At 37.6% G+C, this 26,632-nt stretch overlaps 1 protein-coding gene across 2 annotated transcripts in view; it reads left to right on the top strand.

The window, feature by feature from the left end:
- PKP2 (plakophilin 2) overlaps positions 1–26,632 on the top strand; it is a 94,626-nt gene that overhangs the window by 24,133 nt on the left and 43,861 nt on the right. For both annotated transcript variants that reach the window (XM_007175656.2, XM_007175657.2), the window contains exon 5: positions 24,246–24,453. In XM_007175656.2, coding sequence (XP_007175718.2) covers positions 24,246–24,453 — 208 coding nt within the window. The remainder of the gene's footprint in view (positions 1–24,245; positions 24,454–26,632) is intronic.

Genomic DNA, 26,632 nt, shown 5'->3' on the forward strand with positions numbered 1-26,632 from the left:
GCATGTGGGATCTTCCCAGACCAGGGCTCGAACCCGTGTCCCCTGCATTGGCAGGCAGATTCTCAACCACTGCGCCTCCAGGGAAGCCCCATTTGCTTATTTATTATCTGTATACCTTCTTTGGTGAAATGTGTTTCCAGATCTTTTGCCCATTTTTTTATTTGGGTCTCTTGTTTTCTTATTGAATTCTGATATTTCTTTATAGATTCTGGATATAAATCTTTTTTCATATATATGATTTGGAAATATTTTCTCTCAATTGTGTTTTGTTTTTTCATTCTCTTAACAGTTTTTAAGTTTGATGGAATCTAATTTATCAATTTTTTCCTTATGGGTCATACTTTTCATGGTGTATCCAAGAAGTCTTTCTTTACTCCAAGGTCACAAAAATACTCTTCTATATTTTCTTCTAGAAGTTTTTTAAGTGTAATATTTTATAGTTGATCAGTAGTCCTTTTGGGGTTAATTTTTGCATATATTGCAAGATGTGGACCAAAATTCCTTTTGTTAAAATATATGTATATGTTGGGCTTCCCTGATGGCGCAGTGGTTGAGAATCTGCCTGCTAATGCAGGAGACACGGGTTCGAGCCCTGGTCTGGGAGGATCCCACATGCCGCGGAGCGGCTGGGCCCGTGAGCCAAAATTACTGAGCCTGCGCGTCTGGAGCCTGTGCCCCGCAACGGGAGGGGCCGCGATAGTGAAAGGCCCGCGCACCGCGATGAAGAGCGGTCCCCGCACCGCGATGAAGAGTGGCCCCCACTTGCCGCAACTGGAGAAAGCCCTCGCACGAACCGAAGACCCAGCACAGCCAAAAATAAAAATAAATAAATAAATAAATAAAATATATGTATATGCAATTGTTTAGGCAGGATTTGTTAAAAAGACTAGCCTTTTGGTAGTGAGGTTTTTTTTGCACTTTTGTTGAAAAGGTATTGATCATATACATATATGTGAGTTTATTTCTGGACTATGTATTCTATTCCATTGATCTCTGTCTATCTTTATACAAATACCATACTGTCTTGATTACCATAGTTTTATATTAAGTCTTGAAATTAGGTAATGTTAGTCCTCTGACTTTGTTCTTTTTCAAGTTATTTTGGCTATTCTAGGTATTTTGCTGTTCCATTTGAATTTTAGAAATGAGCTTGTCAGTTTCCATATTTTATAGAACTGCTGGGATTTTGTTTTGAGGTTGCATTGAATCTGTAGATCAATATGTGGAGAATTGACATCTAAACAAGGCTTCTGACCTCTGAACATGGTATACTGCACCACTTACTTAGGTCTTCTTTAATTTCTCTCAACAGTGTTTTGTAGTTTTTACTCTAGAGATCTTTCATTTTTTTGTCAGATCTTTCCCTAAAGATACCATATTTCTAGATGCTTTTATAAATGGTCAACTTTTTCTTTTCATTTCAATTTTTGATAGTTCAATGATAGTAGATAGAAATGCAGTTGATTTTTATATGTTGATTTTGTATCTGTGTTATTACCTAATTCACTTATTAGGTCTTGTAGCATATTTGTAGATTCATCACATTTCTACATAGAAGGTCATGCCAACTGTAAATAAAGACAGTTTTGTTTCTTCCTTTCTAATCTGGATGACTTATATGTCTTTTTTTTTTTTTAATTTAGTACTGGCTAGAAACTCCAGTACAATGTTAAAAAGAAGTGAGAGTGGACATGTCCTGTTCCTGATTGTAGGGGAAAGCATTCAGTTGTGCTTACACTATTAAGTATGATGCTACCTGTAAGTTTTTGTTGTTGTTGTTGTTTTTTGAGGAATTTAATCTGGGGTATTTTTGTGGTTTTTCTTTTTCTTTTTTCTTTTCTTGCTTGCTTTTTTTTTTGTTTTGGAAGAAAGGGAAAAGGCTTATACTTTAGTATTTTTAACAACAGTTTTTTCCAGCTTTTTGTTTTGTTTTTTTAATTAAGATGTAATTGACATATAACATTATATTAGTTTCAGGTATACAATATAATGGTATGATATATGTATATATTGTGCAGTGATCACCACAATAAATCTGGTTACCATTTATCACCACACACAGTTACAAAATTTTTTTTCTTGTCATGAGAAGTTTTAAGATCTACTGTCTTAGCAACTTTCAAATATACAATACAGTATTATTAACTATAGTCATCATGCTGTACATTACATCCCCAGGACTTATTTATTTTATAGCTGGAAGTTTGTACCTTTTTTTTTTTTTTTTTAGTTTTTTTTTAGTTTGTACTTTTTGACCCCCTTCACCCATTGCACCCTGCCCCAAACCTCCTCCCCACCTCTGGCAACCACCAAACTGTACTCTGTACCTATGATTTTGGGTTTTTTTTGTTTTATTTGTTTCTTAGATTCCAGGTGTGAGTGAGGTCATAGGGTGTTTGTCTATCTCTGTCTGACTTATTTCACTTAGCATAATGCCTTTAAGGTCCATACATTTTGCAGTGGCAGTAATTCCTTCCTTTTTATAGCTGAATAATATTCCATATATATACATTTACACACACACACCACAAGTTCTTTATCTATTCATCCATCGATGGACACTTAGGTTGTTTCCATGTCTTAGCTATTATAAATAATGCTGCAGTCGAGCTTCCCTGGTGGCGCAGTGGTTAAGAATCTGCCTGCCAATGCAGGGTACATGGATTCGAGCCCTGGTCTGGGAAGATCCCACATGCCGCAGAACAACTAAGCCCGTGCGCCACAACTGCTGAAGCCCGTGCGCCTAGAGCCCGTGCTCTGCAATGAGAAGCCACCGCAATGAGAAGCCCGCACACCACAACGAAGAGTAGCCCCGGCTCACTGCAACTAGAGAAAGCCCGTGCACAGCAACGAAGACCCAACACAGCCAAAAATAAATAAATAAATTAAATTAATTTATTAAAAATAATAATAATAATGCTGCAGTGAACACAGGGGTTCATATATCTTTTTGAGTTAGTGTTTTTGTTTCCTTCAGATAATACCTATAAGTAGAATTGCTGCATTATATGGTTGTTCTATTTTTCATTTTTTGAGGAACCTCCATACCATTTTCCACAGTGGCTGCTCCAATTTACATTCCCACCAACAGTACACAAAAGTTTCTTGTCTTTTTGGTAATAGCAATTCTAACAGGTGTGAGGTAATATCTCATTGTGGTTTTGATTTTCATTTCCTTGTTGATTAGTGATGCTGATTAGTGACACATCTTTTCATGTGTTTATTGGCCATCTGTCTGTTTTCTTTGGAAAAATGTCTATTCATGTCCTCTTCCCATTTTTTAATCAGGTTGTTTGTTTTGATGTTGAGTTGTATGAGTTCTTTGTATACTTTATATACATAAAGTATATAAAGTATATATATATATACTTTATATACATCCCTTATCAGGCATGATTTGCAAATATTTTCTCCCATTGTATAGGTTGCCTTTTGTTGATCTATTCTTCTGCTGTGCAGAAACTTTTTAGTTTGATATAGTCCTACTTGTTTATTTTTGCTTTTGTTGCCTTTCTTTGGATGTCAAATCCAAAAAATCATCACCAAGACCAACGTCAGGGAGCTTACAGCCTGTTTCCTTCCAGGAGTTTTATGGTTTCAGGTCTTACGCTCAAGTCTTTAATCCATTTTCAGTTGATTTTTGTGTATGGTGTAAGATAGTGGTACAGTTACATTTTTTTGCATGTGGCTGTGCAGCTTCCCCAAAACCTTTTATTGTGTATTCTTGGCTTCTTTGTTGTAAATTGATCATAATGTGTGGGTTTATTTCTGGGCTCTCTAATCTGTTCCACTGATCTATATGTCTGTTTTTATTCTAAAATCATACTGGTTTGATTATTATAGCTTTTAAATATAGTTTGAAATCAAGGAAGCATGATGCCTCCAGCTTTGTTCTTTTTTCTCAAGATTCCTTTATCTATCAGGGTCTTTTGTGGTTCTATATAAATGTTAGGATTGCTTGTTCTACTTCCATGAAAAATACCATTGGAATCTTGATGGGGATTTCACTGAATCTGGAGATTGCTTTGGGTAGTATAGACATTTTAGTGATATTAATTCTTCCAATCTATGAGCATGGAATATATTTCCATTTACTTGTGTCTTCTTCAGTTTCTTTCATCAATGTCTTATAATTTTCAGTGTACAGGTCTTTCACCTCATTGGTTAAATTTATTCCTAGGATTTTATTCTTTTTGCTGCAATTGTAAATGGGATTGTTTTCTTAATTTCTCTGTCTGATAGTTTGTTATTAAGTTTAAAGAAATGCAACCGATTTTTGTATATTAGTTTGGTATCTTACAACTTTACTGAATTTGTTGATTAGTTCTAACAGTTTTCTGTGACGTCTTTAGGGTTTCCTGTACATAATATCATGTCATCTGCAAATAGTGACAATTTTACTTCTTCCTTTCTGATTTGATGCCTTTTATTTCTTTTTCTTGCCTAGTTGCTCTGGCTAGGGCTTTCAATACTATGTTGAACAGAAGTGGTGAGAGTGGGCATCCTTGTTGCTTCTGATCTTTGAGGAAAAGCTTTCAGCTTTTTACCATTGAGTATGATGTTAGCTGTTGGTGTAGGTTTTTCATAAATCACCGAATCAAGTTGAATAACTTCCCTTCTGTCCCTAATTTAATAGATTTTTTTTCCCCCTCAGGAATGACTGTTGAATTTTGTCAAATGCTTTTTATACATCTATTGAAATACTTCTCTGGTTTTTATTTTAATTTTGCTAATATGATATATTACTTTGATTTTTAAATGTTACCCCATTCCTATGATGAAACCCTCTTGGTCATGATGTACTGTCACTTTTTATATTTTTGAATTAGATTTGCTAAAATTTTGTCAAGAAATTACAAAGCTAATTTACAAATGATATTGACCTGTAATTTTCTTTTCTTGTAATGTCTTTGTCCAGTTTTAGATTGAGGGTAATACTAGCCTCATAGAATAAATTGGAAAGTGTCCTCTTCTCTTCAATTTTCTGAAAGATTTTGATTGGACTTGGTATTATTTCTTCCTTAAATGTTTGGTGGAATTCACCAGTGAAGCTATTTTAACCATAAGTCTTCTTTGTGAGAAGGTTATTAACTATAAATTTAATTTCTTTAACTGATATGGGGCTATTTGGACTATCTATTTCTTCCTGTTGAGCTTTGGTAGTTTATGTCATTCAAAGACCAAAGTCTTTGTTCATTTTATCTAAGTTGTTCCAGTGCTCTTCATTTCTTTTTTTTTTTTTTTTTTTTTTTTTTTGCAATTACCAAACATGAAACACACTTATACTATGTCATAACATTGACATTCAGTCCAGTAATCCTCCACTGTAACAGCTCCTTTACTTTGCAGTGAAAATTGATTTGTATATTCTTTTCCTCTGAGTCCTTGTGGGATTTTTTTTTTTTTTAATTCAGACAGAAAGTCACAAAAATTATACTCATCCTCATCAGTTCACTCAGTCCCATGTAATTAATTTCTTTTTTTTTCATCTTGATCTTTTGTTAGCACTTTTATGAGTTCATCAGTTTTTCATTAGAGTTCTGAAAATGCTTATTCATTCAGTTCAGCAGTACAGTCAGTTACCAGAAACCTGTACTTGTCAGAGTCTTTTCCATGAATTTCTTGAAGATGAAACTCTTTTATAGGAACATATTTGCAACATCATCAGAGTACACCCAGAACTGTCTGTAAATGACAAAAGACTTAAAAATGACCATGGTTAAAGATTTGATGAAAGTTCATAATAATGCAGTTGACAAGAAAATTAGTTATTTCTGAGATATACATTTTAAAGTAATAACTAGGATTATTACTTATAACATTATACCAGAACATATAAGATTTTTTAGACGTTTCCTGTAATGTCTGAAACATTTATATTAACATATTTCCATACATATTTCCATACAAATACAAATATAAGATTTTTAGAAATTTCATGTACTGTCTGAAACATTTATATTAACATATTTCCATACATATTTCCATACAAATACAAATATAAGATTTTTAGAAATTTCATGTAATGTCTGAAACATTTATATTAACATATTTCCATACATATTTCCATACAAATACAAATATAAGATTTTTAGAAATTTCATGTAATGTCTGAAACATTTATATTAACATATTTCCATACATATTTCCATACAAATACAAATATAAGATTTTTAGAAATTTCATGTACTGTCTGAAACATTTATATTAACATATTTCCATACATATTTCCATACAAATACAAATATAAGATTTTTAGAAATTTCATGTAATGTCTGAAACATTTATCTTAACATATTTCCATACAAATAACCCAATGAAAGTTTAGTATTAGTTGTTTTGTTTGTTTTTTTATACTGCAGGTTCTTATTAGGCATCAGTTTTATACACATCAGTGTATACATGTCAATCCCAATTGCCCAATTCAGCACATCACCATCCACACCTCATCGCAGTTTTCCCCCCTTGGTGTCCATATGTCCATTCTCTACATCTGTGTCTCAACTTCTGCCCTGCAAACTGGCTCATCTGTACCATTTTTCTACGTTCCACATACATGCATTAACATACGATATTTGTTTTTCTCTTTCTGACTTACTTCACTCTGTATGACAGTCTCTAGATCCATCCACTTCTCAACAAATGACTCAATTTCGTTCCTTTTTATGGCTGAATAATATTCCATCGTATATATGTACCACAACTTCTTTATCCATTCGTCTGTTGATGGGCATTTAGGTTGCTTCCATGACCTGGCTATTGTAAATAGTGCTGCAATGAACATTCGGGTGCACGTGTCTTTTTGAATTACGGTTTTCTCTGGGTATATGCCCAGTAGTGGGATTGCTGGGTCATATGGTAATTCTATTTTTAGTTTTTTAAGGAACCTCCATATTGTTCTCCATAGTGGCTGTATCAATTTACATTCCCACCAACAGTGCAAGAGGGTTCCCTTTTCTCCACACCCTCTCCAGCATTTGTTGTTTGTAGATTTTCTGATGATGCCCATTCTAACAGGAGTGAGGTGATACCTCATTGTAGTTTTGATTTGCATTTCTCTAATAATTAGTGATGTTGAGCATCTTTTCATGTGCTTCGTGGCCGTCTGTATGTCTTCTTTGGAGAAATGTCTATTTAGGTCTTCTGCCCATTTTTGGATTGGGGTGTTTGTTTCTTTGATATTGAGCTGAATGAGCTGTTTATATATTTTGGAGATTAATCCTTTGTCCGTTGATTCATTTGCAAATATTTTCTCCCATTCTGAGGGTTGTCTTTTCGTCTTGTTTATGGTTTCCTTTGCTGTGCAAAAGCTTTGAAGTTTCATTAGGTCCCACTTGTTTATTTTTGTTTTTATTTCCATTACTCTAGGAGGTGGATCGAAAAAGATCTTGCTGTGATTTATGTCAAAGAGTGTTCTTCCTATGTTTTCCTCTAAGAGTTTTATAGTGTCCAGTCTTATATTTAGGTCTCTAATCCATTTTGAGTTTATTTTTGTGTATGGTGTTAGGGAGTATTCTAATTTCATTCTTTTACATGTGGCTGTCCAGTTTTCCCAGCACCACTTATTGAAGAGACTGTCTTTTCTCCATTGTATATCTTTGCCTCCTTTGTCATAGATTAGTTGACCATAGGTGCGTGGGTTAATCTCTGGGCTTTCTATCTTGTTCCATTGATCTATGTTTCTGTTTTTGTGCCAGTACCATATTGTCTTGATTACTGTAGCTTTGTAGTATAGTCTGAAGTCAGGGAGTCTGATTCCTCCAGCTCCATTTTTTTGCCTCAAGACTGCTTTGGCTATTCGGGGTCTTTTGTGTCTCCATACAAATTTTAAGATGATTTGTTCTAGCTCCGTAAAAAATGCCATTGGTAATTTGATAGGGATTGCATTGAATCTGTAGATTGCTTTGGGTAGTATACTCATTTTCACAATGTTGATTCTTCCAATCCAAGAACATGGTATATCTCTCCATCTGTTGGTATCATCTTTAATTTCTTTCATCAGTGTCTTATAGTTTTCTGCATACAGGTCTTTTGTCTCCCTAGGTAGGTTTATTCCTAGGTATTTTATTCTTTTTGTTGCAATGGTAAATGGGAGTGTTTCCATAATTTCTCTTTCAGATTTTTCATCATTAGTGTATAGGAATGCAAGAGATTTCTGTGCATTAATTTTGTAACCTGCAACTTTACCATATTCATTAATTAGCTCTAGCAGTTTTCTGGTGGCAGTTTTAGGATTCTCTATGTATAGTATCATGTCATCCGCAAACAGTGACAGTTTTACTTCTTCTTTTCCAATTTGTATTCCTTTTATTTCTTTTTCTTCTCTGATTGCCGTGGCTAGGACTTCCAGAACTATGTTGAATAATAGTGGTGAGAGTGGACATCCTTGTCTCGTTCCTGATCTTAGAGGAAATGCTTTCAGTTTTTCACCATTGAGAATGATGTTTGCTGTGGGTTTGTCATATATGGCCTTTATTATGTTGAGGTAGGTTCCCTCTATGCCCACTTTCTGGAGAGTTTTTATCATAAATGGGTGTTGAATTTTGTCAAAAGCTTTTTCTGCATCTATTGAGATGATCATATGGTTTTTATTCTTCAATTTGTTAATATGGTGTATCACATTGATTGATTTGCGTATATTGAAGAATCCTTGCATCCCTGGGATAAATCCCACTTGATCGTGGTGGATGATCCTTTTAATGTGTTGTTGGATTCTGTTTGCTAGTATTTTGTTGAGGATTTTTGCATCTATATTCATCAGTGATATTGGTCTGTAATTTTCTTTTTTTGTAGTGTCTTTGTCTGGTTTTGGTATCAGGGTGATGGTGGCCTCATAGAATGAGTTTGGGAGAGTTCCTTCCTCTGCAATTTTTTGGAAGAGTTTGAGAAGGATGGGTGTTAGCTCTTCTCTAAATGTTTGATAGAATTCACCTGTGAAGCCATCTGGTCCTGGACTTTTGTTTGTTGGAAGATTTTTAATCACAGTTTCAATTTCATTACTTGTGATTGGTCTGTTGATATTTTCTGTTTCTTCCTGGTTCAGTCTTGGAAGGTTATACCTTTCTAAGAATTTGTCCATTTCTTCCAGGTTGTCCATTTTATTGGCATAAAGTTGCTTGTAGTAGTCTCTTAGGATGTTTTGTATTTCTGCGGTGTCTGTTGTAACTTCTCCTTTTTCATTTCTGATTTTATTGATTTGAGTCCTCTCCCTCTTTTTCTTGATGAGTCTGGCTAATGGCTTATCAATTTTGTTTATCTTCTCAAAGAACCAACTTTTAGTTTTATTGATCTTTGCTATTGTTTTCTTTGTTTCTATTTCATTTATTTCTGCTCTGATCTTTATGATTTCTTTCCTTCTGCTAACTTTGGGTTTTGTTTGTTCTTCTTTCTCTAGTTTCTTTAGGTGTAAAGTTAGATTGTTTACTTGAGATTTTTCTTGTTTCTTTAGGTAGGCTTGTATAGCTATAAACTTCCCTCTTAGAACCGCTTTTGCTGCATCCCATAGGTTTTGGGTCGTCGTGTTTTCATTGTCATTTGTCTCTAGGTATTTTTTTATTTCCTGTTTGATTTCTTCAGTGATCTCTTGGTTATTTAGTAACGTATTGTTTAGCCTCCATGTGTTTGTCTTTTTTACGTTTTTTTCCCTGTAATTCATTTCTAATCTCATAGCGTTGTGGTCAGAAAAGATGCTTGATATGATTTCAATTTTCTTAAATTTACTGAGGCTTGATTTGTGACCCAAGATGTGATCTATCCTGGAGAATGTTCCGTGTGCACTTGAGAAGAACGTGTAATCTGCCGTTTTTGGATGGAATGTCCTATATATATCAATTAAATCTATCTGGTCTATTGTGTCATTTAAAGCTTCTGTTTCCTTATTTATTTTCATTTTGGATGATCTGTCCATTGGTGTAAGTGAGGTGTTAAAGTCCCCCACTATTATTGTGTTACTGTCGATTTCCTCTTTTATAGCTGTTAGCAGTTGCCTTATGTATTGAGGTGCTCCTATGTTGGGTGCATATATATTTATAATTCTTATATCTTCTTCTTGGATTGATCCCTGGATCATTATGTAGTGTCCTTCCTTGTCTCTTGTAACATTCTTTATTTTAAAGTCTATTTTATCTGATATGAGTATAGCTACTCCAGCTTTCTTTTGATTTCCATTTGCATGGAATATCTTTTTCCATCCCCTCACTTTCAGTCTGTATGTGTCCCTAGGTCTGAAGTGGGTCTCTTGTAGACAGCATATATATGGGTCTTGTTTTTGTATCCATTCAGCCAGTCTATGTCTTTTGGTTGGGGCATTTAATCCATTCACGTTTAAGGTAATTATCGATATGTATGTTCCTATGACCATTTTCTTAATTGTTTTGGGTTTGTTTTTGTAGGTCCTTTTCTTCTCTTGTGTTTCCCACTTAGAGAAGTTCCTTTAGCATTTGTTGTAGAGCTGGTTTGGTGGTGCTGAATTCTCTTAGCTTTTGCTTGTCTCTAAAGCTTTTGATTTCTCCATCAAATCTAAATGAGATCCTTGCTGGGTAGAGTAATCTTGGTTGTAGGTTCTTCCCTTTCATCACTTTAAGTATTTCATGCCACTCCCTTCTGGCTTGCAGAGTTTCTGCTGAGAAATCAGCTGTTAACCTTATGGGGGTTCCCTTGTATGTTATTTGTCGTTTTTCCCTTGCTGCTTTCAATAATTTTTCTTTGTCTTTAATTTTTGCCACTTTGATTACTATGTGTCTCGGCGTGTTTCTCCTTGGGTTTATTCTGTATGGGACTCTCTGCGCTTCCTGGACTTGGGTGGCTATTTCCTTTCCCATGTTAGGGAAGTTTTCGATTATAATCTCTTCAAATATTTTTTCTGGTCCTTTCTCTCTCTCTTCTCCTTCTGGGACCCCTATAATGCGAATGTTGTTGCGTTTAATGTTGTCCCAGAGGTCTCTTAGGCTGTCTTCATTTCTTTTTATTCTTTTTTCTTTAGTCTGTTCCGCAGCAGTGAATTCCACCATTCTGTCTTCCAGGTCACTTATCCGTTCTTCTGCCTCAGTTATTCTGCTATTGATTCCTTCTAGTGTAGTTTTCATTTCAGTTATTATATTGGTCATCTCTGTTTGTTTGTTCTTTAATTCTTCTAGGTCTTTGTTAATCATTTCTTGCATCTTCTCAATCTTTGCCTCCATTCTTATTCCGAGGTCCTGGATCATCTTCACTATCATTATTCTGAATTCTTTTTCTGGAAGGTTGCCTATCTCCACTTCATTTAGTTGTTTTTCTGGGGTTTTTTCTTGTTCCTTCATCTGGTACATAGCCCTCTGCCTTTTCATCTTCTCTGTCTTTCTGTAACTGTGGTTTTTGGTCCACAGGCTGCAGGATTGTAGTTTTTCTTGCTTCTGTTGTCTGCCCTCTGGTGGTTGAGGCTATCTAAGAGGCTTGATGGGAGGCTCTGGTGGTGGGTAGAGCTGACTGTTGCTGTGGCGGTCAGAGCTCAGTAAAACCTTAATCCACTTGACTGTTGATGGGTGGGGCTGGGTTCCCTCCCTGTTGCTGTGGCGATCGGAGCCCAGTAAAACCTTAATCCACTTGACTGTTGATGGGTGGGGCTGGGTTCCCTCCCTGTTGGTTGTTTTGCCTGAGGCAACCCAACACTGGAGACTACCCGTGCTCTTTGGTGGGGTTAATGGCAGACTCTGGGAGGGCTCACGCCAAGGAGAACTTCCCAGGACCTCTGCTGCCAGTGTCCTTATCCCCACGGTGAAACAGAGCCACCACTCGCCTCTGCAGGAGACCCCCCAACACCAGCAAGTACGTCTGGTTCAGTCTTCCCCAGGGTCACTGCTCCTTCCCCTGGGTCCCGATGCACACATTACTTTGTGTGTGCCCTCCAAGAGTGGGGTCTCTGTTTCCCCCAGTCCTGTCACAGTCCTGCAATCAATTCCCACTAGACTTCAAAGTCTGATTCTCTAGGAATTCCTCCTCCCTTTGCCGGACCCCCAGGTTGGGAAGCCTGAGGTGGGGCTCAGAACCTTCACTCCAGTGGGTGGACTTCTGTGGTATAAGTGTTCGCCAGTCTGTGAGTCACCCACCCAGCAGTTATGGGATTTGATTTTACTCTGATTGCGCCCCTCCTACCGTCTCACTGTGGCTTCTCCTCTGTCCTTGGACGTGGGGTGTCCTCCTTGGTGAAGTCCAGGGTCTTCCTGTCAATGATTGTCCAGCAGCCAGTTGTGATTCTGGTGCTCTCGCAAGAGGGAGTGAGAGCACGTCCTTCTACTCCGCCATCTTGGTTAATCTTCATTTCTTTTTGTAGGTGGTGTCATCTGATGTCATTTCCCTTTGCCTGAAGAATTTTTTAAAACATATATTATAATGCAAATCTCCAATTAACTATTTCAGCTTTGAATATCTGAAAAAGAATTTCATCTTTGCTTTTGAAAGATATTTTCACTAGTAACAGAACCCTAGGTTGATGGTGTTTTAATTCCAATACTTGAAAGTTGTTGCTCCATTGTCTTGTCACCTGCATTGTTTCAGACAAGAAATGTTCTGTCCTCCTTAATTTTGTACTGTACATGATATGTCTCTCCCTGCCTACCCAAGCTGCTTTTAAGATTTTATCTTTATCATTGGTGTTGAGCAGTTTGGTCACAATGTACCTTTGTGCAGTTTTCCGTAGGCTTCTTGAGTTCATTAGACTTCTCAAAATTGTTGATTTCTGCTTTTCATCAAATTTTGGAATTTTGTTTGGGAAATTTTCTTCTGTCCCACCTTTGGGAACTACAGTTACATATATATTAGGCTGCTTGAAGTTGTCCCACAGCTCATGCATACTCTATTTTTCTTTTTTAGTTGGTTTCTTTTTTCTGTATGTTTCTTTTTGGATAAATTCATTTTCTATGCTTTAAATATACTAAAATTTTCTTCTGCAATGTTTAATATGCCATTAATCTCATTCAGTGTACTTTTTATTTCATAAATTATAGTTTTCCTCTCTAGAAGTTAAATTTGAGTCTTTTTTATATCTTCTGTGTCCCTACCTAACATGTTTCATCTTTCCTCAAGATATCTGAATGTAGGGAAGACTGTTAAAATAGCTGCTTGAATGACCTTGTCTGTTAATTCTAACATCTGTGTCCATTCTAGGTGGGTTTCATTTTTTTTAAATTTATTTTATTGAAATATAGTTGATTTACAATGTTGTGTTAATTTCTGCTGTCCAGCAAAGTGATTCAGGTATACATATATGTATTCTTTTTCATATTCCTTTCTATTATGGTTTATTACAGAATATTGAATATAGTTCCCTGTGCTATACAGTAGGATCTTGTTGTTTATCCATCCTATATATAATAGTTTGCATCTGCTAATCCCAAACTCCCAATCCTTCCCTCCCCTACCTTCCCCTCCCACTTGGCAACCACAAGTCTGTTCTCTATGTCAGTGAGCCCGTTTCTGTTTCATAGGTAAGTTCATTTGTGTCATATTTTAGGTTCCACTTATAAGTGATATCATATGGTATTTATCTTTCTCTTTCTGACTTACTCACTTAGTATGATAATCTCTGGGTCCATCCATGTTGCTGCAACTGGCATTGTTTCATTCTTTTTTATGCCTGAGTAGTATTCCATTATATCTATCACATCATCTTTATCCATTCATCTGTCAGTTGTTTCCATGTCTTGGCTATTGTGAATAGTGCTGCTATGAACATAGGGGTGCATGTATCTTTTCAAATTATAGTTCTGTCCAGATATATGTCCAGGACAGAAGTTGAGACACAGATGTAGAGAACAAACGTATGGACACCAAGGGGGGAAAACTGCAGTGGGGTGGGGATGGTGGTGTGCTGAATTGGGCGATTGGGATTGACATGTATACAGTGATGTGTATAAAATTGATGACAGATTTAAAAAAAAAAAAGAACAGATATATGCCCAGGAGTGGGATTGCTGAATCATATGGCAACTCTATTTTCAGTTATTTGAGGAACCTCCATACTGTTTTCCATAGTGGCTGCACCAATTTACATTCTGAGTGGGTTTCATTTGATTGTTTTTACTTCTCATTATGGATAATATTTTTCTTCTTTGCATGCCTGGAAATTTTTTATCGAATGCCAGGTATTATGAATTTTATCTTGTTGGATGCTGGGCATTTTTATATTTGTAGATATTCTTGAGTTTTCTTCACAAACTCAAGGATAACAATTAAATTACTTGAAAACAGTTTGACTCTTTCAAATCTTGCTTTTAAGATTTGTTGGTGGGACCAGAGCAGCATTTATTCTAGAACTAATTAGTCCCCACTTCTTAAGGCAAGACACTTCTGAGAACTCTACCCAATGTACTATGAATTATGAGGCTTTCTGGCTGGCTAGTGAGAATAGGCCCTGTTCACGGGCCTGTGTGAGCATGAGGAGCAGTAACTTTTTTAGGCAGTTACTTCCATGGCCTCAGGCAACTTCCTCACAAAGATGAACTGATTAATACTCTACTGAATACTAAATGGGCACCCTCTGCAGATCTCAGGAGTTCTCTTTCTGTGCAGCTCTTTTCTTACTGTTACTCCTCCCTGCAAACATTAGCCTCTTTGTTCTTCTTGGATTCTTCACTCTTTCTCCTCAGCTCTGCTTGTTGAATTCCACTTTAGATTTTCCCGCATCGCACCGTAGCCTGGGAACTCTCTCAAGACTGTGATCTGAGGCAGCAGTAGGGCTGTCCTTGCTTGTTCTCCATCTCTTAGGGATCGCTGTCCATCATTGCCTCATGTCCAGTTATTGAAACTATTGTATGTTTTGTCTGGTTTTTTTTTTTTTAAATACTGTATGTCTCTGTAGCTTTTTCTTTTTTTTTAATTATTATTTATTTATTTATTTATTTTTGGCTGTGTTGGGTCTTCGTTTCTGTGCGAGGACTTTCTCCAGTTGCGGGAAGCGGGGGCCACTCTTCATTGTGGTACGTGGGCCTCTCACTATCGTGGCCTCTCTTGTTGTGGAGTACAGGCTCCAGACGCGCAGGCTCAGTAGTTGTGGCTCACGGGCCTAGTTGCTCCGTGGCATGTGAGATCTTCCCAGACCAGGGCTCGAACCCATGTCCCCTGCATTGGCAGGCAGATTCTCAACCACTGCGCCACCAGGGAAGCCTTGTCTGGTTTTTAAAATTGTTCAGATGGTAGGTAAATCCAGTCCTCATTACTAGTTAGTCACTTTTAATTTTGATAAATAACCTCCTATAAATCTTCCCCCAAATTATACAAATTTACACTCCCACCAGCATGGTGTCAAAGTGCCTATTTACATGCACCATTACTACCACAACATATTATTCTTTTTTGTTCATTTTTGTTAATCTGATAAGGAGAAAGAAAGGTATCTCTTTATAGAAGAAATTCTCCATTTCTGGAAATCAAGACGAATAACTGATCAGGTAATCAGAGTTACAGAGAAATTCTTTTAAAAAATTATGCACACACCCACACACACAGAATTTGTCATTGTCTTTCATACATAAACTATGCCGATTATGTTTCATTTGCCATTTTTAGTTTTTTTGGAGTGAGATGAGAACTTAGTGGCACTTATTCATCTGAGTTCGTATCCTTCTAGATTCTTATATTTTTACCTAGTCTTTTAGGTTAATTTCTTCCACAACCAATTACAGAGCTTTTTAAAGCTCTTCACCTTTCTCTAGTCTTTCTAAAGCTTTCAAGTTAGTTTTCAGATACACAGAGCTTTTTCAGAATAGGTAAATAAATTACATAATTACAATAACAAGTATAACTGACATAAATGCATTGAGTAAGAAACCTAAGTTATTCTTGGTAAACTAGAAGAAATAAGAATGCAAAGGCCAACGTATACTAACCTACAGCTTTGATAGTACTCAAAATCTGTGGATGTCACAGAGGGAAAAGAGAATGTGATTAATCCTGCAGATCAGTTAGTAAGTCAGACAAATGAGCTTCCACTGATTTTTTTTTTCACTTGCATTTCATTAATTATTCATGAAGATGAGCATTTTTTTTTTTTACTTTTTTTTTTTTAAACTTTGGGTTTATTTTATTTATTTATTTATTTATGGCTGTGTTGGATCTTCATTTCTGTGCGAGGGCTTTCTCTAGTTGTGGCAAGTGGGGGCCACTCTTCATCGCGGTGCGCGGGCCTCTCATTATCGCGGCCTCTCTTGTTGCGGAGCACAGGCTCCAGACGCGCAGGCTCAGTAATTGTGGCTCACGGGCCTAGCCGCTCCGCGGCATGTGGGATCTTCCCAGATCAGGGCTTGAACCCGTGTGCCCTGCATTGGCAGGCAGATTCTCAACCACTGCGCCACCAGGGAAGCCCCAAAGATGAGCATTTTTTGATATTTTTTTGACTTTGTATTTATTCAGTCAATTGTCATTTTTTAATTCATTGGCTATTTTTTCTAAGATGTGTGTCTGTTTCTTTTTTTTTTAATATTTTATTTATTTATTCATTTATTTTGGTTGCACTGAGTCTTAGTTGTGGCAGGCAGGCTCCCCAGTTGCAGCTCTCGGGCTCCTTAGTTGCAGCTTGCTGGCTCCTTAGTTGTGGCATGCGAACTCTTAGTTGCGGCATGCATGTGGGATCCAGTTCCCTGACCAGGGATCGAACCTGGGCCCCCTGCATTGGGAGCGCAGAGTCTTACCCGCTGTGCCACCAGGGAAGTCCCAAGACGTGTGTCTGTTTCTTAATTATTTGTAGGAGTTCTTTACCTATTATGCACGTTAATCCATTGCTACATATGTGACAGTGTTGTTTCCTAACTTTGCTTATGATATCTTTCATCGTGCATGATTTTAAATTCTTTTTTTTTTAATTAATTAATTTATTTATTTTTGGCTGCGTTGGGTCTTTGTTGCTGAGTGCAGGCTTTCTCTAGTTGCGGCGAGTGGGGGCCACTCTTCGTTGTGGTGTGCGGGCTTCTCATCGCCATGGCTTCTCTTGTTGCAGAGCACAGGCTCTAGGCGCGCAGGCTTCAGTAGTTGTGGCACATGGGCTCAGTAGTTGTGGCTCGCGGGCTCTAGAGCACTGGCTCAGTAGTTGTGGCACACGGGCCTAGTTGCTCCACAGCATGTGGGATCCTCCCGGACCAGGACTGGAACCCGTGTCACCTGCACTGGCAGGTGGATTCTTAACCACTGTGCCACCAGGGAAGTCCCTAATTTAAAATTCTTATGAAGTAAATTTGTCAATATTTTTCTTCATGATATCTGTATTTTATGTATTGCTTCAAAAGACCTATCCCATCTATTTTTTTTTTTTTAATTTATTTATGGCTGTGTTGGGTCTTCGTCTCTGTGCGAGGGCTTTCTCTAGTTGCGGCAAATTGGGGCCACTCTTCATCGCGGTGCGCACGCCTCTCACCATCGCGGCCTCTCTTGTTGCAGAGCACAGGCTCCAGACGCGCAGGCTCAGCAATTGTGGCTCACGGGCCTAGTTGGTCCGCGGCATGTGGGATCTTCCCACACCAGGGCTCAAACCCGTGTCCCCTGCATTGGCAGGCGGATTCTTAACCACTGCGCTGCCAGGGAAGCCCTATCCCATCTATTTTTACTTTTAAAATTATGTAAGTCTTGGGTATTTCTCACTGACCCTTTGCCTATGTTTATTCCATAGAAAAAATAAGTAAGCACTTTGAAAAATAATACATTTAGCTAGTAATAAACCTTTATACACAAATCTTTTTTTATTCCCAATTTTGAAAACTCAGCATTTTTATACATGCTTTCATTTTATAATGTGGAATTACATGAAATTTTCTCTTGTTATCCAAGTTGGGCTAGATTTCCACTATCTCTTAAATTACTAATTTGATTGTAAATATCATTTTGCTTGCATATAGGATTAAACCTATGCTTGCCTTCTTAGCTCTTATTCATTGTAATAAAGCTAGAACAAAGACTGGTTTTAAAAGTAATGAAACATGAAAACTGTATGAAACCTCTACATGTATATGCTTGGTAGAAAATCTAAGAAATGAAAATATAACCCAAGGGCATTAACAAAATCCCATTAATATTAAGAATGGTACTATAGTTTTTTAATGTTATTTACAAAAAACAGTTACAGTTTGAATATAAAGATCAAAATTTTAAATCATAAACTTCAGTGTCAACTTTTCAGTTATTATTTTATTTGATTAAGACTCAGCATTTAACACTGTCAATCCCTCATTCCTTTCTGAAACTTTCTTCTTTTGGCCCAGAGTCTCCTGGCTCTTTTTCCATTTCTCTGACTCCTTCAGGTTTCTTCTGTTAAAAAAAAAAAAAATTATCCGCAACCTGTACCTTAAATGTTTATGTTCCCTAGATGCTTTCCTGGGACTTTTCTTATTTGACACCATCTCCTGACCCACCTCATCTACTCCTCTGGCTTCCACTAATGTGTGATCTGAGTGCTAATGACACAGCATCTCCAGACCTTATCTTTCCCTGGGTTCCAAACCACATGTCCGTCTATTTGTTAGACATCCCACTGAACTCAATATCAACTTATCTAAAAATGAACACATTATCTTCATTGCTGTTTTTTCTCTACTGTTCAGTCAGTTCTCCTTCTAAACTTGTTCTTTCTGCTGGGTTGGCAGGTAGGGTATGTGGTGGTTTAAGCATTGACTCTCAAGAGTAGCCAGGGGCTGGGTGTGAATCCCAGCAACCTAATTACCTGGGTGACCTTGGGCAAGATATTTTACCACTCTAAACCTCAGCTTTCCTTTAAACTGGAACTAATAGTCCTACTACAAAGAGTTGTTGTGAGAATGCAATCAGATAATCATACAATGCTTGCCCTGAAATAATAACTCACTCCTCTGTGAGTGGTAGTTCACCCAGGTAGTTTGACACCAAAATAGGAACAGAGACTTTGAACCTTCTTTCTTCCTTACTTCTCATGTTCATGCAGTCTTCAAGTCCTATTAATGCTGCTCTTAAAAGTGTCCTGGGGGGCTTCCCTGGTGGTGCAGTGGTTGAGAATCTGCCTGCCAATGCAGGGGACACGGGTTCGAGCCCTGGTCTGGGAAGATCCCACATGCCGCGGAGCAACTGGGCCCGTGAGCCACAATTACTGAGCCTGCGCATCTGGAGCCTGTGCTCCGCAACAAAAGAGGCCGCGATAGTGAGAGGCCAGCGCACCGCGATGAAGAGTGGCCCCCGCTTGCCACAACTAGAGAAAGCCCTCGCACAGAAACGAAGACCCAACACAGCCATAAATAAATAAATTAATTAATTAATTAAAAAAAAAAAAGTGTCCTGGGGACTTCCCTGGTGGTCCAGTGGTAAAGAATCTGCCTTTCAATGCAGGGGACACGGGTTCAATCCCTGGTTGGGGCACTAAGATCCCACATGCCACGGGGCAACTAAGCCCGCATGCCACAACTACTGAGCTCCTGCGCCTCAACGAGAGTCCGTGTGCCACAAACTACAGAGCCCATGTGCTCTGGAGCCCACGTGCCGCAACTGGAGAAGAGAAAACCTGCATGCCACAACTAAAGAGAAGCCCGTGCACCACAACGAAGAGCCAGAGCACCACAACACAAGATCCCACATGCCTCAATGAAGATCCCGCGTGCCACAACTAAGACCCAACACAGCCAAAAAATAAATAAAGAAAAGAAAAGAAATAAATAAATATTTTTTTAAAAAAGTGTCCTGAATCTGCCTACATCTTGCTCTCCCTAATCAAGATGCTGATCCCTGTCACCATCATCCTTTTAATCCAGCTGCCTCCTAATTAATCTCTCTGCCTCCATTCTTATCCACTCCTAATCCCAGTCTCTTCACAGCATCCAGCAAGACCTTTCCAATATCTGCCCTGCTTGCCTGCAGTATAAAGGACAAATCCCTTAATTTAATCTGCAAGACCCTTCTTAAGCTGGTTTTGTTTCCATGCCTGCTTCAAATCTCATCACCAAAGCAGTGACTGCCATAACTGTCTTGCAAAATCTTATTGTAAAACTAATACAAACTCATTATAAGAAATTTGAGAAATTAAGAAAGAAAAAAGGAAAAAAGCCCACAGTCCCTCTATTGTTATGATTTGGTTTTCCTCTCTGATTTTTTTAATGCGTACATGTACATAGCTGTCATCAAATTGAATATGTAGCTTTGTTTATGGGGATGTTTTGTTTTTAAAAAGTATGCCTAAATACATGCTTGTTGTTTAAAAAAATACAAAGTGGCATGCCCCTTTCATACATTATAACCCCACCATTTCTCCCAAACCCCCTAGTTTCATTCCCTTCTTTATGATATTTAGATATTTTATTCAACTTTTTCAATAACATTGCCTCAAGCATTTTCTCATAACATTAAAAATATTTTGTAAATGGAACTCCCTGGTGGTCCAGTGGTTAGGACTCCATGCTTCCACTGCAGGGGCACGGGTTTGATTCCTGGTCGTGCCACTGCATGGCCAAAAAAAAAATATATATATATATATATATATATATATTTATATATATTTTGTAAACTTCATTTTAATGGTGGCGTATTAATGGTCACAGTAGTAGCTATCGTGTGGAGTAACTACTCTGGGCCTAGCACACTGCTAATCTTGCACAATCCCCATTTGACTGATGAGGGAACTATATGACAAATAAAATGTCAGTTCAAACATTGCTGTGCCTCTCCTGTGGACACCTCAGTATATGGATATGTGACAATCATTAACCAGTCTTCTCCCATCTTTGGACATTTATGGTTTCTTATTTTTCCATATTATAAATAATGTAGTTACTATTATCATGTTAGTTTGTGTCTGCATTTCAAATTATTTCCTAATGAAGTTTACTAAAAGTGAATATGTTTGAAGTTTTTGACACATATTGACAATTGCCTTCCTGAAAGGTTATACCAATTTGCAAGGAGTGATTAATTCTAATGGGAGGGAAGGGAGAGAAAGAAGGTGACACTTCACAGAGGAGGTGACATTGGAGCTGGCTTATGCAGGATGAGTAGGACTTTGCCAGAAGAAAAGCAGAGTGAGCAGAGCATTCCAGATAGGAAAGGAACTGAGAGCAAAGGCACCAGGCATGAGGGAGCCAACAGAGTTTGTTCCCTCAACTTATTTGCCACCAGAAACCCTCATCATTTAATTCTTTTAGAGTTGGCAGGGAAAAGAATCAGAACAGTCAAGGAGAAAGTTAAAATTCTAATATACGATTTTCCCCTTTCACATATTTAGAAACCATCTCAAATGAAGCTTTTTTAAAGTTCTGAGATGTTCGTGTTAGTCTGGTTGTTTCCTTTCCCAAAGGGGGAACAAATCCCCTGAGGATTCAGTATAACAAACATATGCAACCTCTCTGGTCCCACCTGTTTCCCTGAATTCAGAGGGGCAAGAACAGTGCATTTAACGTTGGACCTAATGTGAATAGGAGTCACTACCAACTGCCTTAGTTATAGGCAATGAGCAGAATATGATCAACTTCTTGTATTTGATATGATATATATCTATTTGATAAAATGGATAAAGGTAACTAAAATCTATTTTTAAATATGAGGTAGGTGCCAGATACTAGGGGGTCACATTCTACAGTGAGCAGAGCTATAGCTGGATATCAGCATTTATCTGAGTATCAGGTGTCTGCAGTTCCTTCTTTCCAGACTGGAGCAAGTGCTGAAAGCCAAGGGGATAAAGATGACAGGGTAAGGGAATGGGTTAGAGGGCTGTTCGCAGAAGACAGCCATTCATGCCACCCAGGCAGGGCAGTGGAGGCTTCCACTAGCCACTTCTCACTCACGCTATCATCACAGCTGGAAATGCAATTTAGCCAGGAGGCCATTTCACATCATATTTTGAAGAAGGCAACTTATTAGTTGTAAATTAAGTAATAAAATATTTCTATCGTCTAGCTGCCATTTATGAAGTCTAGAGCGTACGGATTCAACCATCATAAAACCTAACTATGAAATAGAAATTGACAGAATTAGTGAAACACATGAGTTACAGGCTGTTGTCAAATAAGTTGTGCCTTTCTGCTTTTAAGGAAGTGTAATAATAGGAATAGATGAAGTGATCAAATAGATGATCTGCTGGACCAGATCTTACTGGTAGCTATCATTGTTAGCATTTTCATACAAATACATTAGAATGGCTTTAGACATAGCCCAACAAAATTGGGATAGCCAGTCTCCCAGTTGTCTCCTGTTCTGCAATTGTCTCCTCTGAAGGGAGCCAAAAGTGGAAGTATTCTTCCTTACTGCTGCCACTGAAGCCTTAAAGGGACCAAAAGAGTACTTTCCTCTTAAGGTTCTTGCAAGTTATTGATTAGAGAATGTATATAAAATTCTTAACACTATGCCAATACCTCCTAATGATAGAAGTGGGAGGAAGAGTTGTTATTTTGTTATTATTGTGGTTATTATTTTGTTTATTATTTTTACTAGATTATTTTACAGCCTTGACTTTTATTCCTGACTTGCTAGTCTACTCCCCAGTCCTAACAAAGGAAGATGTAAGATTGGAAGACAATGTCTTAAATTCCATTTGTCTGTCTATGAGAGACATAGAAAATGTGAAATGTGCCACTGGACCAGGTGTGCAGCTCTCTCCTGAGTGGAAACTGTTGTGCAGTTAGGGCATCATTCATAAGTGATGAACATCATCTGAATGGGAAACTTATGTTCATTCACAGCAACTTAATTCCTAAAAATTTCTGCATTAAGATGGTGAAAATGACTGAGATCTTTACCACAAGCTCTTACCAACTTAAAATTTTAATCAGATGCTAGTGGAACCCTCTGAGAAAGAAAGCCCTCAGTCTGCAACTTAACATTTCTCTTCAGCAATGCTGCATCCTCCTCCTGATTTCTTTAGATAATATTTGCAGCCTAAAACACAAAGTCACTTTATTCAGACTCATTATTTGGCCTCTTCTTAAACAGCCTTAGGTTTCAGAATCAAAACCTTCTATTTTTCTTTTTTATTCCTAGTTCTGACCCTCTGGTTCTTTCTCCAATATCATGCCCTTTCTTGCATATGTGTATGGAAGAAATATTTTTAAAATAACACATTAAAAAGTATAAAGTTATGTTATTTACCTAAAATGCTTGCATAATTTATTTCAATGTTTTTAAATACTGAAAGCAATTGATCATAAAAATTGCTTGCACTCTTCCAATTATAAAATAAATAAGTCATGGGAATGTAATGTACAGCATGGTGACTGTAAAAAGTTGCTAAGAGAATAGATCTTAAGAGTTCTTATCACAAGAAAAAAAATTAACTATGTGTGGTGATGGATGTTAAATAGACTTATTATGATCATTTTACGATATCTACAGATATCGAATCATTATGTTCTGCACCTGAAACTAATACGTTATATGTCATTTATACCTCGATAAAAAAAAAAATAGCTTGAATTTAAGGTTAGTTTTGCATTGCTACTACAGTTGCCATGGTAAATGAATTTTTACTTCTACTACTAATGGGAGTGATTTCTATTATTTATATTGACTGTATAGGACTTCCCTGGTGGCGCAGTGGTTAAGAATCCACCTGCCAATGCAGGGGACACGGGTTCGAGCCCTGGTCTGGGATGATCCCACATGCTGTGGAGCAACTAAACCCGTGTGCCACAATTACTGAGCCTGCACTCTAGAGCCCACGAGCCACAACTGCTGAGCCCATGTGCTGCAACTACTGAAGCCCGCGTGCCTAGAGCCTATGCTCTGCAATAAGAGAAGCCACCGCAATGGGAAGTTCATGCACTGCAACGAAGAATAGCCCCTGCTCGCTGCAACTAGAGAAAGCCTATGCGCAGCAACAAAGACCCAATCCAGCCATAAATAAATAAATAAATAAAATATTATATTGACTGTATAGTTCTGTCCTGGAAAAAAATTCATGTAATGTAGTATTCTTCCATAAAACTTTATTTCTCTGATTCCCAGTTCTCTTCATCTTCATTATGATTAAGGCTTTTATTATTCAACTCTTTCTATCCACTTATCACTTAGTCACCCTTTATCACTTAACTTTGCCCTTTAATTTTTTCATAGGTTTCAGTTTTAATTTCACAGATTTATTCTAAGCTCCTTGATGAGAGATACTGCCTTAGAGCAGGGGTATATTGAACACTGGAGTCCCAGGTTGTGCCACACATTGATTGGTGGAAGTTATCAACAAAGTCAGTGAACTTCATCTGTTCATTCATATTACGTTGAAGATTTTTAATGTCACATCAAAATTAATAAATATCTGAAATATGCATCTACTTCTTCCCCAGGTTAATCAGCTTCATGGCATCCCCAAGCTTCTACAGCTCCTAAAAATTCAGAATGAAGATATCCAGCGAGCTGTGTGTGGGGCCTTGAGAAACTTGGTGTTTGAAGATAATGACAACAAATTGGAGGTAGCTGAACTCAATGGAGTACCGCGGCTGCTCCAGGTGCTGAAGCAAACCAGAGACTTGGAGACTAAGAAACAAATAACAGGTAGTGCTTACTGACTATTACAGGTGGTAGCGCAGTGCACCCCAGCCAGATGTGTTAATATCATCTGTTTTTTCTGAAGTTTCCTGGAACAAATGATTGATGGGCTCATTGTTATCTGAGAGGGCTTTCAAGGAACATTATTACTGCTGGCTTAGACCCCAGATTCGAGTCAAGTTTGAATTCCTTTTTTCTGAAGGGGAAATTATTCTGAGGCTTTTGGTTAATATTTTTAATTAGAAATTCTATGCAGCTTCCATCACCTGGACCTCTCTCAATACGAGCTTCCTAGCTTACCTGTCCCTCTACACCCCCAAAAAAGAAAAAAGCATGACTGGATATGTTTTTCAGTTCTCCATTTTATATTTCTACTCAAATACTGATTTGGAAAAATAAATATCTCCCTTCTGTGCATGGATTGGAAAACTAAAATAATCAGATAGAACTAAACTAATGGTTTTGGTAATTCTTGAAGCATGGAGAAAGGAGGCCTAGTTTCATTTAAATGAATAGTACATATGATAGAAGAGAAAATAGTTCATTGAAATGAAATGAAAATGGTTCATCAGCTCTCTGCTAAAGCTCCATGAACACATTACAAAGAGTGCAAGAAACATCACTGAGTGTAATCATCAGTAGTATTGCCTTGGGGAAACTTTTAAGTATCTTCAGTGTCCCAGGTAGTAGACATTTTTAATTTATTCTCACAAAAACCTTAGGTTTTGAGGTATTTTTAGGTATTATTGGATATTAAATCTTAGTTTTACAGATGAGGAAACTAAGGTCCAAAGAAGTTAACCCTTTCTAATATATCATATAAAAGTTTTTTTTTAATGATAATAGTTGACAGTCTTCATACTTATTTAAAAGAGGTACTCTATAAATATTGTTTAAGTTGAACTGAATATATGTTGCACTTTTGCCATCCTTTATTATACAACAGTATTCTTTTTTTTCTATAAAAATGTTGTCATTATATCCTCTCTATCCATTTATATCTCAAAAATATCACATTTTTCTATCTCAATATATTTTAATTTTATAAAACTATATGAAGGGTTGCACCGTACTACCCTTCTGCCAGCATGCTGTCTTGTCCCATGAGAGATTTCCTTTCATATCCACTACTTACATTAAAATACCTACAGGGGCTTCCCTGGTGGCGCAGTGGTTGAGAATCTGCCTGCTAATGCAGGGGACACGGGTTCGAGCCCTGGTCTGGGAAGATCCCACATGCCAAGGAGCAACTGGGCCCATGAGCCACAACTACTGAGCCTGCGCATCTGGAGCTTGTGCTCCGCAACAAGAGAGGCCGCGATAGTGAGAGGCCCGCGCACCGCGATGAAGAGTGGCCCCCGCTTGCCGCAACTAGAGAAAGCCCTTGCACAGAAACGAAGACCCAACACAGCCAAAAATAAATAAATAAATAAATAAATAATAAAAATAAAGGAATTCCTTTAAAAAAAAAATACCTACAGAAATTAAGAGTGATATCACTTATTCATTCATTCATTCATTCAGCCAACATTTAGAGGGCAGCAGTCTTCAAGTGCGAACCAGGGTGAATCACAGTCTAGAGAGATTGTGAATTTTATTTTCCATCTACTAAAACGTAAACAATTATGTGATGGTTGGCATTAAAAAAAAAACAAAAACAAAAAAACAGCAACCAAACCTCATGTTTAGAACCTAACATTTTCTTTATTAAAAAACAGTTATGAATCACGAAAGAGAATCAAACAGATTATTCTGTTTTACACTCAGAAAAGACTTCATGAAGGAGATATATTTCACCGTGGACCTTAAAAGAAGGTTAGGCTTTGGACTAGTGTTTTGAAGGAGAATGAAAGTTATTCCCAGCAAAGTGAAAATCACTAGCAAAGCGAAGAAGCTGCTGGTCATTCAGAGGAAACTTGGGTAATAGAGTGATCGAGGTTAAGGTGCGTGGTAGTCAGAAAGCTTGGGAGGATGTGTGGCTGTGTGTCAAGGAAATAATCCATTGTTCATGAACTTCCTCTTCTTTTGTGTAGGAAGAAGGAAACTAAGGACAGAGAATGTTCTGTGGTATTGATGCCACAGAAACCATTCAGTCTTTAGATAATCTACAGAGCTGATAAATGGAGTTTGATTGTGCAGTTCCCAGGATTTCTAGTATAAGCTAAACATCCCTACCAGAAGGTGT

Source organism: Balaenoptera acutorostrata, chromosome 11, assembly GCF_949987535.1.
Source record: "Balaenoptera acutorostrata chromosome 11, mBalAcu1.1, whole genome shotgun sequence".
Lineage (NCBI taxonomy): Eukaryota > Metazoa > Chordata > Mammalia > Artiodactyla > Balaenopteridae > Balaenoptera > Balaenoptera acutorostrata.